This window comes from Gorilla gorilla, chromosome 1 (assembly GCF_029281585.2).
Source record: "Gorilla gorilla gorilla isolate KB3781 chromosome 1, NHGRI_mGorGor1-v2.1_pri, whole genome shotgun sequence".
Classification (NCBI taxonomy): Eukaryota; Metazoa; Chordata; class Mammalia; order Primates; family Hominidae; genus Gorilla; species Gorilla gorilla.
The window spans coordinates 153,067,637-153,082,226 of record NC_073224.2 but is presented as its reverse complement, the minus strand read 5'-3'; the positions used below and the strand labels follow the sequence as shown (position 1 = coordinate 153,082,226).

The following is a 14,590-nucleotide window of genomic DNA, read 5'->3' as shown; positions in this document are numbered from 1 at the left end:
ACCGTACTTTTATATTTCCAGTAATATTTTTAAGTGTTTTTTGCTATGTTTTGGTTTCACTAGTCTTACTAAAAAAAAAAAAATTCACCAGTTGTGTGCAAAGAGTGCTAGTCAATGCTAATAAAAAGTACATCTTAGAGATTAGGGGCTAGGAGCAAAGTTAAAAACACTGGATTCAGTGTAAAAGATGCATTAAGACAGGCTTACTTGTACTTAGATACGATAATCACTCCAGCTTGTAATTAGCTGGGCACATATTAATTGGCAGATCTACTTTTATTGCTGAGCTGCAACTGCTGAAATGTGTCAAGATACAACATATAGCTCCATTAACAATGAAAATTGAATAGGAATATAATTAATTTTAGAAGTTTGTGGTGCAAGTTTGGTTCTACTAAAATTATACCAAAAAACTGGGGTATTATGAAGAACTACTAAGAAAAGGCAGTAAGTAAAAATAGCTTTTACATGCATTTGGTTTACAGTTTTGGCAGATCTGTTGTCAAATAGCAGACCTCTCAATTTACCCTAATCACAAGGGGGTGTGTGTGGTAAACACTGTTTATTATAAAATGCCCCTTGTTCTTCAGTCCTTCCGAGTTTGGTGTTTCAGTGAAAAAGGATGTTGGTTGAGTAGTAGTACAGCCCATAGAACAGCTTAAAGATAAGGAGAGGATGGCTCATACAGATTTATTCAGCAATTTGTCCCATGTGAATACCTCAGCAAAAAGAACAGAGGGGCAGCAAAAGGTCTACTAAACTAGTTAAGTTGTATGTCTTAAATCTATTTAAAATCAAGTTTTAAAAACTTGTTTAGATTTTATTTACATGCAAGAAAAAGAATAACTTACATGTAAAGAAATCTTCTAAACATTAAAATGTTTTACTGGTATATGTGAACCAGTAAAGTGAAAAACATGTAAGGCTTTGCAAGCCATTTTTGAGATACTTGGAATTTCAGGTTCAGATACAGAGAAATCAAGGGTTAAATTTTGGCTGAATACTAACATTTCAAAGCTTGCCTGCTTGTTTTTCTTTTAGAACTCCGAAAATGTACTTACTGTTAAAAACAAACCTTTACTACCAATAATAATAACACATCATTATGCCTGAAAGCTTTACAAACCATAATACTTCAAACAGAATTCAGCATGTACAAGTCAAAGACAGTACTGGAAGGAAACAACAGAAATATGCTAACATTTTTTTCTCACCACAAACACAGGTATCTTACCAATTTAGTTTTAACTGGATAACTCAAATGATCTTTCCAGTCTACTTTATAATTTAAATAGATCTAAGAGTTTTGATGAAAATATTTAAAAGATGAGCAAGTTCACTATTAATTTGTTTGAACAGCAGGTTTTAAAACATAGTAGGTTTACCTGGAGAGACTGAACTACCTATCCTTGGCTCTATTTTCAGATGTTAAAGGTGAGGTTAGGTGTCTCAAATTACTAGCAATAGGTGTGTAAACAGTCCATATTCTTTTTAACCAGATTTCATGTTACAATTTATTGTAGACAATTAAGTGCCAGGTATTATGTGCTTTACTTTCATTTCAAGTTTCATCCAACACTGGGTTCTTACTATAAATGAACAAAAGCACCTATTATTTTTTGGCTTCATTTGGCCAGAAGTTAGGAAGACTGGAGAACTACAGGATCAAAGCATGTTATAGGGATTCTACTTCCCCTTTGCTTGACAATCATGGTGGAATGGGATCCTGGTATGCAACCATACTTCGCCTTCATATTTGCTTTGATTGAACTAATAGGCCAGACAAGAAATCAGTTGAGTTTTACTAAAAAATGTAAAAGCTTAGAGGCTTTTTTACACTTAAATTGATTAAGCAACTTACATTTTTACCTTATCTCAACTAAACCATCCAATGGAAGGAATATACTAGAAAACAGTACCTTTTTGGTTTCAAATTGTGCTTCCTCCTGACAGCATCCTCTGCAATCAGGATCCAGCTGAAGCAGGTTGAACTGTCCGAGAAGATCACAAGAGCTGCAGAGCAAGTTGCTAGAAAAGCCTAACTCTCTGCATGCCTCTGATGAAAACTCTGCCCCAAAAGCAGACACCTGAAAATAAAAAATGGAAAATAAAACACAATTCCATATTTATATTACAAAGCTTTCCAAAAAGAGAACACGGGGTTGTCAAAAACTAACACATTGAAGACAAGTTACTGAAATGTTTCATTTGGAGATAAATTCTTTTAAATTTAAATTTAATTTAATTTTTTTTTTTTGAGACGGAGTCTTGCTGTCGCCAGGCTGGAGGGCAGTGGTGCAATCTCGGCTCACTGCAACCTCTGCCACCTGGGTTCAAGTGATTCTCCTGCCTCAGCCTCCCTAGTAGCTGGGATTACAGGCGCACGCCACCACGCCCAGCTAATTTTTGTATTTTTAATAGAGACGGGGGCCACGATGGTCTTGATCTCCTGACCTCGTGATCCGCCCACCTTGGCTTCCCAAAGTGTTGGGATTACAGGCATGAGCCACCTCGCCCAGCAATAAATTCTTTTTTAAACTCTGTAACCTTATGTAATAGTCTGGTTTCTCCCACCTCCCCTACAAGCTTTTTTTCTTAAACATCCATCATCTTTCAGCTTAGCTAAAATATGGATTAACAAGAAAAGACATATCATTGTTCATGATGTTTATCACATAAATGTTTTCTTAAAGATTTATTGTTTAAAAAGGAATTTTCTTATAAGAAAAAATAATTTTTGTTTCATTTTAAGAACTCAACATCTGTTCATATGGGTCTATGGAGTAAGATTAACTGTAGGGTTTATCTACAGTTACATCCAGCAGAAGAAGGACGGGAAAGGGGATGGTGCAGGTAAGAGCACGCCAGAATTCAAACTTTTGGTTTTAGGTAATAGTGCCACCACTTACAAGATTCGTGACCCTGGGCAAACTATCCTCCCTAAGCTTTAATTTCCTCACTCATAAATTAAGGGGCAATACTTCCTACATAAAACAGATTGCTATGGCTACTTTACATAAATCGCTACATTTAATCAGAGATGATTTAATCAATCAGAATGGCTGACAAAAGCAGGCTTTCAACAATATTCCCTTCCCTCATCCATTCTTTTTTACCTATCAGTGAATGTGGTATACCTCCATTTGTCTAAGGCCAATCCCTCTACTTCCTCTTTGGATTCTATCTTAACAGATACTTCATTTCATCAATACTTCAAGCTTTAGCTATATTTAAGCCCTATGGTCCTAACTGCTCTTCCCACGTTCTGTCATTTCTGAATTGTTACTATAACTTGGTTTCTATTATCTTTATTTTTTCCTAACACCCCAAACTCATTAATATAGCCTGGTTTCTGCTCCTACTACTCCACAAAATTTGCCCAAAATTACCAAATGCAAAGGCATTCAAAACTGTTCTGCTTCAACTACCCTGTCCAAAGGCCTGTCCTCCTTTACTTTTCTCTTCTATGCATCTCTTAAACGCTATTGTTTCCCACAGTTCTGTTTTTGGCTCTCTCTTAGCTTTACATGCCTTCTATTTATTACTGCATATTTATCCATGGCTTCAGATATGCATTTATTGAAAACTCTCAAGTATTTCTCTTGAATGTCAGGCTTCCAAAGCCAACAGTCCACTGAATATCACATTTAGGTGTTGAATATGCATTGCAAGTTCAAAATCTGCAACAGTGAAACTTATATTTTTCTTAAATCTATTCTTCCTAAGGTATTCAGTATCTTAGTAAAATGGCATCATTTCTCTGACAAGCTAGTTGCCCAGATCAGTCATCCTACTGACCTACACTCCATATTCTTCACCATTCTCACAACCAATTAATATATTTTCATAATTCTCTTAAAAAGCTCTCAAGTCTTTTCCTGCCTCAGTGGCTTAAATGCTCACTGCCAAGGCTACTTCTCATTACTTCCTCAATTCCTCCTGCTATAAGGAATTCCTATAGTACCTTGAAGTATAAAAAGCCCTACTCAAACACACTTTTGCTCACAGTCTCCCCTATATTTAAGGTTCTGTTTCCACTTCTTCACCTTGTAACATCCTACTTATTTTCAAGAATCTAATCAGTATTAGTCTTTTAGGAAGCTTTCACTGACCAAAAAAATCAGATCTCAATCATTAGCCAGAGTACTTTTCTTCTCCGAGAAAGTTGTGCACAGTTGTAAAACAGTACCGTTCGTGACACTGTACTATGTAAATCTGACTCCTCAACAATACTATGAACTCTTCTGAAGGCAAGCTAATTAAGTTGTTTCTCTGTCTTTCCCTCACTTGTGACAGTTTTCATATATCTGTTGGATAAATAAATTGGACAAAGCCATAGCTTCAGGTAGGGGAAATTTCAGATTGACTGCAACTGACTGATCTTCTAGACTAAGGGTATGCAAACTTTATGTGAAGGGCCAGATAATTTTGTTAGGCTTTTGTGGCCATATGGTTTCTGTACAACTATTTAACTCAGCTATGGCAGTGCAAAAACTAGTCACAGATAACACATGAATGAATGAATGAGTGTGTCTGTGTTCCAATGAAACTTTGCTTCATTTTGTTATTTATGTTAATTTGTTCTACAAAAACCGAGTTGACTGAATTTGGCCCACCAGCTGCAGTGTGTCAATCCTTTTCTAAACTCACCAGGTAGATTAATATCCAGTGGCATTTCCCAATGAAAAGAAAATTTAAGTACTTGTTGGCATATTCACCCAAAATGCTGATTTGATATTTTATACATCTTTAATCCTATCTCTGTAATAATGTCATATGTATAATTTTTCAAAACAGATGAGACATCCCAGCCTAGTGGGAGGGAACTGTGACTTTATTGGTTAATTTGTGTGTTTGATCTCTCTAGTTTAACTATAAGACACTTGCTACCATACTAGTACTTTGGGTAATTTCTCCATCAGTAAAGTGATCTGCCTCATTTATTTCACAGGATAATTTGAAAATCAAATATAACAATGAGCAGATTGTGTTTTCCAAAGACAAGACAATCAACATGTATCGAAGGCTGCATCAATGTGTACATATCATTTTACATGTTCTTACAATGTTAGTCCTCCACTGAGAAGTGGGGTCTATGTTTCCTCCCCTTGAATCTGGGCACGGGCCATGACTGTTCTGAACAACAGAGTTTAAAGGAAGTTATGTGATTCTGAGGGTAGGTCGTAAAAGAGCAAACAGCCTCCGCCTGGCTAGTATTCTTTCTTTCTAGGAACATCAACTTTGGAACTTAGCCAACCTGCTGTAAAGAAGTCTATACAAGAGAGACAACATGGAAGGGCCCATGTAGAGAGCAACTGAAAACTCCAGCTGACAACCAGTATCAGCTACTAGACATGTGAGTAAACCACCTTCAGATTTCAGGCCCTAGTGTTTCAACTGAGGTCTGAGACATCATAGAACAGACAAGCCATCCCTGCTGTGCCCTGTCAGAATTGCTAACTCACAAGATTTGAAAGCAAAATAACCAATTGTTTTATGTCACTAAATTTTAGGGTAATTCTGTTTTGCAGCCATAGTTACTGAAAGAGGCAATAAGAATGAAATTACTTTGGAGACTGTGAACTCCTTAACAAATGTATAAAACTGTTACCAAAACCTTTTAAACAACAAAATAAGAACCTCAAATGAATAATCATGCAATTATACTATTTGGTTTTATTCTGGCATTTATGGAGCACCTACTGACAGGTAGCATGACTATGCAAAACATCATGTATTTCAAAGTCTTAACACACATCTAGATTCAAATGCCATCACAGAGCAACCTTATTTCTAAACAGGGAGTATTATCATTTATCTCGTGGAGTTTTGAGGATTAAAGAAGCAAGTGCACAGAAAGCATCTAGCATCCCACCCAGTACACAGTAGGTACTGAATACATGTTGGTATTAGGCTCACCTTCCACTGTGAAAGCACACTTAAAAATTACAAAACACTATATAAATGTTTTTATCACTATACTAGACATGGGATAAAAGATAAGTATAGGGGAGATACAAGGTATCGAGTTTCTTAGGTAAACTACTTTTTTCTAGCTGTTCTATCACTGGTTTTGCAGACTTAAGGCTTTGAATTTAAGGACATCAGAAAGTATTTTTAAGTACCTGACAGATAAATGCTAATATATGAGAGTTTGATATTATTCCTGCCATCCTTTTATTGCCAAAAGTAACTGATTGGCATTTAAATTTGCACATTAAGATCAAATATTAAATTTTAGATTAATTAGCCACACTTGTAAGAAAGACAAAGATTCTAAGGACAGGGTTCCTGGCTAGGATAACCATTTAGCTTTCTCTATTTCAAAGCAAAATTGACAAATTAAGAGGTTCAGCTGGATGCGGTGGCTCACGTCTATAATCTCAGCGCTTTGGTAGGCCAAGGTGGGTGGATCACCTAAGGTCAGGAGTTCGAGACCAGCCTGGCCAACATGGTGAAACCCCGTCTCTACTAATAATACAAAAAAAATTAGCCAGGGTGGTGGCGCACACCTGTAATCTGAGTTACTCAGGAGGCTGAGGCAGGAGAATCGCTTGAACCCGGGAGGCGGAGATTGCAGTAAGCTGAGATTGCACCATTGCACTCCAGCCTGGGCGGTAAGTGTGAATCGCCATCTCAAAAAAAAAAAAAAAAAAAAAACAAGGCTCTATTCCCTCCTTCTCTATGCATTACTCATTGTTTTATTTTTCCAGTACTAATGAGTTCCTTCTAGATGAGAGTTGGCAGCAGAGAAACTGGGTTAACTATACTATACCATTACCTTAAAAATCTGATCTAGCTATATATTTTGTTACACTTACACCTACATATTCGTTGTCTCTTCACTGGTCTTTATAACTTTCAGGAAACTCAGAGGTTTCTCATGTAATTCTGAGCAAACTCCAAATCTGAGACAAAAGCAAATAGATGGGATTACAGAATGAACTCCATGAAAATGAATACCAGAAACATGGCCATTACAGCAAGCTCTTATAAACCAGCAGATATTTTGTTAAGTACTTTACATTATTATTCCATCTAATCTTAACCATCTTGTGAAAAAGGTATTGTTATCACCATTTTATAAAGAAAGAAACAGGTTTAGGATAGTTAAGGTAATTTGTCTAAGACCACACAGGAAACAAGAGATGACAGCAACAAGATTCTAATTCTGGCCTGCTCTCTATGCCCCTAACCACTGTTACTGACTACCATATTTCACAGAATCCATGATACACCATTATCGTATGTACCACTAATAACAAAAGCACCAACAATTTTAACTGTGTGATCCATAAGGCCCAGCGAGATATTAACCTGGGAAGAAATGGAGTGGGGGGCATCTCAGAAAGAATGATACACAATTATCATTCTATACTGCTTTTTAGTGTAGTGCCTTTTTGAATGAGAAAATATTACACATGATCTGAATGAAGGATTGAATATCATCACTTAGTTCTGGGGAGCGTTAATAAACAGCTCCCTAAGACTGTACTAAAATATCACTTTTCTATTGCTTATTTAAGCATACTCAATGTATTTTCAGATTAAATCACTTTATAACCAGTTGTTACCTCACTGAAATATTGACAAATATGCAGTTATTAACTTGAAATTAAAGCTATTCAGAGGAGTAGACAGTGATAAAAACTCAACTTGTCAAGTATAAGAAACTCAGAGGTATCAATTAACAAAACACGAGTGCAGTCCCAATGACAGTTTTATCCATAGCAGTATCTCAATCTCAAAGTGTCAAGAAATTGTTCCTTCATCCCCCTTTAATTCCTATGGAAGTTTCCAAAGATTTCACTACTGCCAACTACTTATGCCACCTGATCTTTTTTTCCCCTTGGGCTAACTGTGACATGCAGTTTCCAACTTCTTACTGTTTTTTTCAACAATTACCTATACTCCTTTTCATTTTCAGGGTTTTTCTTGCTTTCTTTTCTTAAAAGCACTAGTTACTACAGAAGAGACATGAATAAACCTTAGGGAAGTTATAACAGTTCAATAAGGGTGAATTGTCCAGTACTCTCTCTTTTCTGAGTCATTTTTGTATTTTTGAGAGTGGTTGGGCTTCCTCACTGCTCTACACAAATTGCAAATATCCTGATGACTTTGATGGCATGGAGCAACAACACAAATGAACTGGGGCCATTTACGCTTCAGAGGGATTTAAATGTACAAATACATATGAGACACAATGAAGGGAATATAAAATAAAAATGGTCCCTGTATTCTCTTTGGCTACATTCTAATTGGCACGGGGACAGGAGGAGTGGAGGGATACTAACACACACACACACAGAGCTATGATTTGGTTAAGACCATGTGGATTTGTGTAATACAGTATAAAGTATGATGATACAAGGCCAGGGGTGGTGGTTCAAGCCTGTAATCCCAGCACCTTGGGAGGCTGAGGCGGGTGGATCACAGGGTCAGGAGTTCGAGACCAGCCTGGCCAACATGGTGAAACCCCGTCTCCACTAAAGATACAAAAAATTAGCTGGGCGTGGGGGCGCGTGCCTGTAATCATAGCTACTCTGGAGGCTGATGCAGGAGAATCGCTTGAACCCGAGAGGCGGAGATTGCACCACCGCACTTCATCCCGGGTGACAGTGCGAGACTTCGTCTCAAAAAAAAAGAAAAAAAAAGTATGATGATACAATATGCAAGGGAGAAATTACATCTAACTTTGCAAGTCTGGAAGTGGAATGTGAGTTAAGCTTTGCATTCTACTGAAACATCTTAGTTCAGGGAGAAAGAGATAAAGAAACAAAGGCCAAGAGTAAATTAATTTGCCTTAGTCAGTTATTAGAAGTTAAAACTAAAAAATACATTTCGTTAAAGTAGTGTACTTCCCACTAAATTATACGTCATGAGTATGAATTCAATAGGCAGAGTTTGATAGAAAAAGGCTGTGTATGATGGCTGTCTTTGGGAATATTTGGTGGAATGGTGTGGCTGTGGCTGATAACCCAGTAGTTTTATTTGATGGTAAGTTAGGATGTTCCATCCTGTGGGGGTCACATTCACAAAAAAATGGGTAAGTTGATTCCTGCCTCAAAAGGTTTCAGTCTGGCTGGGCACGGTGGCTCACGCCTGTAATCCCAGCACTTTGGGAGGCTGAGGCAGGCAGATCATGAGGTCAAGAGATCAAGACCATCCTGGCCAACATGGTGAAACCCCATCTCTACTAAAAATACAAAAATTAGCTGGGCGTGGTGGCATGCACCTGTAATCCCAGCTACTTGGGAGGCTGAGGCAGGAGACTGGCTTTATCCCGGGAGGCAGAGGTTGCAGTGAGCCGAGATCATGCCACTGCACTCCAGCCTGGCAACAGAGCAAGACTCCATCTCAAAAAACAAAAAAAGGTTTCAGTCTAACATGTACTTACCAGCTAGAGTTGCACAGCTACCACAAATTTTTGAATCATATCCAAGGCAGAGTCCAAGCACGTGTATTTTTTAACCTCTCCTCCTCCCAACAATTTTCATCTACACACCTCCAGTTGGGATCACTAATAATAGAGCTCTATGAAGGTAACTGAAGCTGATTTTAATAGTTTCCAAACAGATTTCATACTTCCAGGTTTTCAGACCTTTGCTTGTGGATTCTCTAATTCATTCATCAAACATTTCACTTATACATCAAGTATAGTACTACTCTGTATATGTGTCACTAGAGATAAAACAGTATATGTGTCACTAGAGATAAAACAGTCAACAGGAAAGACAGGGTACTTCCCTTTGGGAGTGGGTAGGAGAATGCCAAAGAACAAGAAATTATTAAAGAAAACTATGGAACGTATCTCAGAGAATAAATATTGATCACCACTGGAGCACATAGAAAGACTCTTAATCCAAACTTGAGGTATAGCGAAGCTTTGTTGGAGGAAGTGATTTCTCTGCTAAGAACAGAAAGAGAGTAAGTAGAAGACAGCCATTTTTGTTGTAGGGTAGGAGAAAGGGAGGAAAGGATGAGAAGCTGGGAAGCGGCTTCTAGGTAATGAAAACACCATGCTCAAAGGTCTGGTGAGGGAGAATACAGTATGTGAAATAAGCTAAACAAGTGATGCCAATTCTCCACTTGTACCTTTCTGCTCTCCTAATAGAAGTAAATGTTGGGGAATAAGCCTGGATAGACAAACAAGTGCCTCCTTAAGGAACACTGAGGAAGACAGACTTCACCTTAAAAACAATAAGCAGCCACTGAAGAGTTTTAATCATGACAGATTTAAATTTTAGGCAGATCACTTGATGCACTGTAGAGATTGGAAATGAAATAATGAGATGGGAGACTAGTTAAGGAAGCTGTTGTAATTCTAGGCAAAGATAGTAGCCTGAATATAAGTACTAACTGTGGAAACAAAAGTATTAAGTGGACTGGCTTAGAGATTTTTAAGGCTTTAACGACTAATTGAATTCAGACAGTGAAAGGAAAGAGGATTTAAAATGACTATCTTTTTTTTTGAGACAGAGTCCTGCTCTGTTACCCAGACTGGAGTGCAATGGTGCAATCTCGGCTCAGTGCAACCTCCGCCTCCTGGGTTCAAGTGATTCTCCTGCCTCAGCCTCCCGAGTAGGCATGCGCCACCACACCCAGCTAATTTTTATATTTTTACTAGAGACGGGGTTTCACCGTGTTGGCCAGACTAGTCTTGAACTCCTGACCTCAGGTGATTTGCCCACCTCAGCCTCCCAAAGTGCACTGGAATGAGCCACCGCAACTGGCCAAAAATGACTAATTTTTGGCTTGGGCAATTGGGAAGCTGACAAAGGCAAAGCCAACCATTTAGATTCTGAATACAGCCAGGGATAATTCAAACGGTGAACCAAGACGCTGTTATTTCTGAGGAGAGAGATGTTTATGGCCTGAGTGATTAACAATAAGTGGATGGATTTGAGATATTTAGGAATTAAAATCAGTAAGTTTCAGTAATTCCCTGGATATGAGATATGTAAGGAAAGGAGTCAAATATGACATCCAAATTTCTGGTTTGGATTCTGTGCACAGTCACTGTGGTACGCTGTTTAATTAATTCCTATCATTATTACATATGGAATTAGTTAATTCCATAAATACCTCCTATCCTGGTATGCACACTTCGCAAAGTGACTGTCATTCCTCCCACGTAGAGATGAAATCTATTTCTCCATCCCTGAAATGTGAATTAGTCTTGTGACTTGCTTTGAGAAATATGTGATGGAAGTAATATATGTGATTTCCAAGGCAAGGCTTTAGAAGGCATTGTAGCTTTTGCTCTTTTGGAGTGCTGCCCTGAGAGTGCCATGAAAAGAAGTTGGTCTAGCCGACTGGAGGATGAGAGGTCACACGGAACAGAACCAAGTCCTCGAGCTGACAGCACCAACTATAAACAGTGGTAATCCTGGAACCTTTCGGTTTAGCTGACATACTAGGTCAACAAAAAGCATAAATGAGGCAAGGGGAAAACCAACATAGGTGGAGCAGTTCTACTCCACTGACCCAGAATTATGAGAAATCATTGCTGTTTTAAGCTACTAGGTTTTAGGGTGGTTACACAGCTATAGACAACTGACAGTCAAAGACAGAGGGAGATCAAAAAAAGACAACCTGAAATGTTATTTCGAATGACCTAAAGATGTGCAAAAACCCTTAAACAGTAGAAAGTTTAGGGAGAGGTGATCCAGTAATTCCTAGCGCCAAATACCTGAATAACAAGATAATTGGAATGTTAATCACAGAAGTTAAGAATCTACCTTTTGGTTAAAGTAGCCAAAGAAAACAGCCAGGATGCTTTCAAGCTCTTTGAGAAAGGTAAGTACAGGTGTTCATAGAGGACTCCGGTGTAGTCCCTAACACCCTCAACCTTGGTGAGGACCTAAACCAGGTCTCCTTATTAGAGACTACCCGAAGAATTAAGCTAGGATAAAAAAAGTAAAAGCTTTCAGCACTGTGCCTAAAATTTTACTATTCACACAGCAGAACATGGATATGAGAAGAAATAAGTTAAAAGTACACTTTTCCCATTCAAAGGTCACCCATCTATTCTGCCAACAGAGAAAAATGAAATAAAAAACACTGCCTTATTTTAAAGAAGACAACCAACATCATTTAAAAAACTAACTTCAAAAATGAATTATACTTTGGTATAGATAGCTCCTTTTACTCCAACAACATTGTTTAAAAGCACAAATCGCACTCAAGCGCAACCAGCCGTATATGAATAGCAGAGGAGAACGGAAGTTAAGAGACTAACAGAAGTAGTGAAAATGAGAGGGCACGCGCGCGAGAGAGGTAAACAGAAACTGTTCGCCTGGACCAACGACTTGAAGACTTGCCTCTAAGAGTTGGAAGTCTCGTCATGAGTCTCTTGCATTTCTGTCCATTTAAAAACAACCTCCACTTCTTGCCAAGCTTTATTATTCTCCCCTCCCACCTGGTGTGGTTTACAGATTGTTTTTAGCAAGAGCCGTATAAGAGAAGCTAAGTACCCAAGACAATCTGAAGTCAAGAGAAAACTGCTGCTAGAAACCCAAGGCGGGGAAGGAGAAGGATCAACCGAGAAATTAAGCCACGTTGCATTCTGGCCGCAGCAGTCATTAAGGAAGCGCAGTCCTCCCCACCCTTTTCAACCAGGACCGAATGTTGCGTCTTCCTCAGCTGCAATCTCTCCTACTCTCCCTGTGGCAGCTGCGAAGGTGATCTGCACTCACCGCTTGAAGCACAGTCGCCAACAACAACCGTAGCCCAAACGCCGGCACCAGACACCCACTCGGCCCAGCCGCCATCGCTCCCATTTTCCGCAGATTTCTGGCTGCCTAGAAGGACCCCTAAGCTAGGGGCGTCCACTCCAGAGCCTGATCCAAAACAGAACGCTAACGGCCGTTGCCCTTACATCTCTCATTTGGAAGTGACAGGTATTAAATAACGGCATATGAAAGCTTAAAAGTCATCAAATACAATCACTGGGTGCTTTCGATTACCCAAATCAGGCACTTTCCTAAACTCCCCACTTCTTTACTTCTGCGGTCTCCTTTCTTTCATTCACGACACTTCGTCAAGCAGCCAAGAAGCCACGCCTTCGCCAGTTTTAGCCCCGCCTTCTTCTCCAAGTTTACCCAATTGAATGTCGTCTTGATTGAGCTCTGTGGCAGAGGAAACCAACCGTAAACCGAACCAAGAGCGAAGCGCAGGAGCTCTTCCGTCCAATAAGCGGACCCGAACGGGAGGAGGGGCGGGGCTTCTGGTTGCCGAGCAGCGTACGCGGATGCGTGCGCGTGGTGGCGGAGGGGGATGGGCGGGGGCGGGGATGAGGGCGGCGCAGCCGCAGCGCCGGTGGAGGGGCGCGCGGCCGCGAGCAAAGGAGGGAGGGAAGGAAGGAAGAGAGGGAGGCGGGCAAGCAGGCGGGCGCGGGGGTCGGGGACTGAGGCAGTAGAGGGAGGCGAGAGCCCGGCAGCCGCTTCGCGCTGTTTGCTGCGCGGGCTTTTGGAGGGGGCGGCCGTTGAGTCGGCTGAGGAGAAGCGGACACCAGCACCGTTGGTGATAGCGCCTGGGGGAGGGGGACTGGAGAGGCAAGAAGGGGGGTCGCTGCGGTGGTTCTCTCGCTGTCGCGCTCTCTTTGCCTCGCTCCCGGCTCGGCGGGCTCCTCCCGGCGTTTCTCTCGCCTCCGGGGCCCCGCTCCCCGCCCCCCGCGGTATGTCTTGATCCCGAGCAGCGGGTTTCATGGGGCTCCTCAGGATTATGATGCCGCCCAAGTTGCAGCTGCTGGCGGTGGTGGCCTTCGCGGTGGCGATGCTCTTCTTGGAAAACCAGATCCAGAAACTGGAGGAGTCCCGCTCGAAGCTAGGTGAGGAACTGAAGTGCCCCGGGCTGAGTGCTGTGGAAGGGGCCGAGGAGGCTCTGCCGCCGGAGCAAGTGGGCGTTCATCTAACCTGGGGTCTGGCTCGGGGGCTGAAAGCGGTTTCAAAGAGAACCGGGAACGAGGGGCAGCGAGAGCACGAGCTCCAAGAATGGGTTGAATTAAGCTTGAGCGGCGTGCTGGGCTCGCGAGGTCACGGGGCAGAGGTTGCAAGGTTGGGCTTCCCTAGCCAAAGGGTAGCCCCGAAGTAGGCATTCCGCGGAGAGAGAGCGAGAGAGAAGACCGAACTCAGTGGGGAGCGTGTGTTGCTGGTCTCCGGAGACAGAAGCGCTTAGCATCGCGTGTTCTCTTGGAAGTCGTACAGGAAGCCCTGGCAATGTCAGACGAGGGGTATTCTAATTTGAGCTATACGCATCTGGATACGAATTCTTTTGGGGGCTCATGAAGGGATAGGTGCGCAGAAATGGAAGGAGATGCTGGGATGACGGAGAGCAACATGTGAACACTGTAGCGAGTTGCACTCTTGTGCTCCGGGCAGCAAGGGACCTTGTAATTGCCAGCTGAGGGAGGCTGGCCGGGTAGTGCAGGAACGCGAGTGAAAAGCTTTATCGAAGTACGGAAATGAGGGTCCGGAGATTTAAATTCTTCTTTAGTGGCGCTAAACTGATGAATTGGGGCTTGAGAATAGGGATGCCTATGTATGTTGCTTCGCGGCAGTGTTGATGTGAATTTCGAAGAGGAGGGAAC

At 41.1% G+C, this 14,590-nt stretch overlaps 2 protein-coding genes across 4 annotated transcripts in view; one reads left to right on the top strand and one right to left on the bottom strand.

The window, feature by feature from the left end:
* The window catches only part of SELENOF (selenoprotein F), a 49,746-nt gene extending 36,593 nt beyond the window's left edge, over positions 1-13,153 (bottom strand). Inside the window, exons 1-2 of one of the 2 annotated variants that reach the window (XM_019025289.3) lie at positions 12,699-13,153; positions 1,920-2,087 (exon numbers count right to left, since the gene is read on the bottom strand). In XM_019025289.3, the coding sequence (XP_018880834.1) occupies positions 1,920-2,087; positions 12,699-12,782 (252 nt within the window). In that variant the 5' untranslated portion in view covers positions 12,783-13,153. The remainder of the gene's footprint in view (positions 1-1,919; positions 2,088-12,698) is intronic. The other variant, XM_019025241.4, reaches the window with a different exon arrangement.
* A 136-nt stretch (positions 13,154-13,289) lies between these two features.
* The window catches only part of HS2ST1 (heparan sulfate 2-O-sulfotransferase 1), a 196,457-nt gene continuing 195,156 nt past the window's right edge, over positions 13,290-14,590 (top strand). Inside the window, exon 1 of one of the 2 annotated variants that reach the window (XM_004026089.5) lies at positions 13,290-13,831. In XM_004026089.5, coding sequence (XP_004026138.2) covers positions 13,708-13,831 — 124 coding nt within the window. In that variant the 5' untranslated portion in view covers positions 13,290-13,707. The remainder of the gene's footprint in view (positions 13,832-14,590) is intronic. The other variant, XM_019025366.4, reaches the window with a different exon arrangement.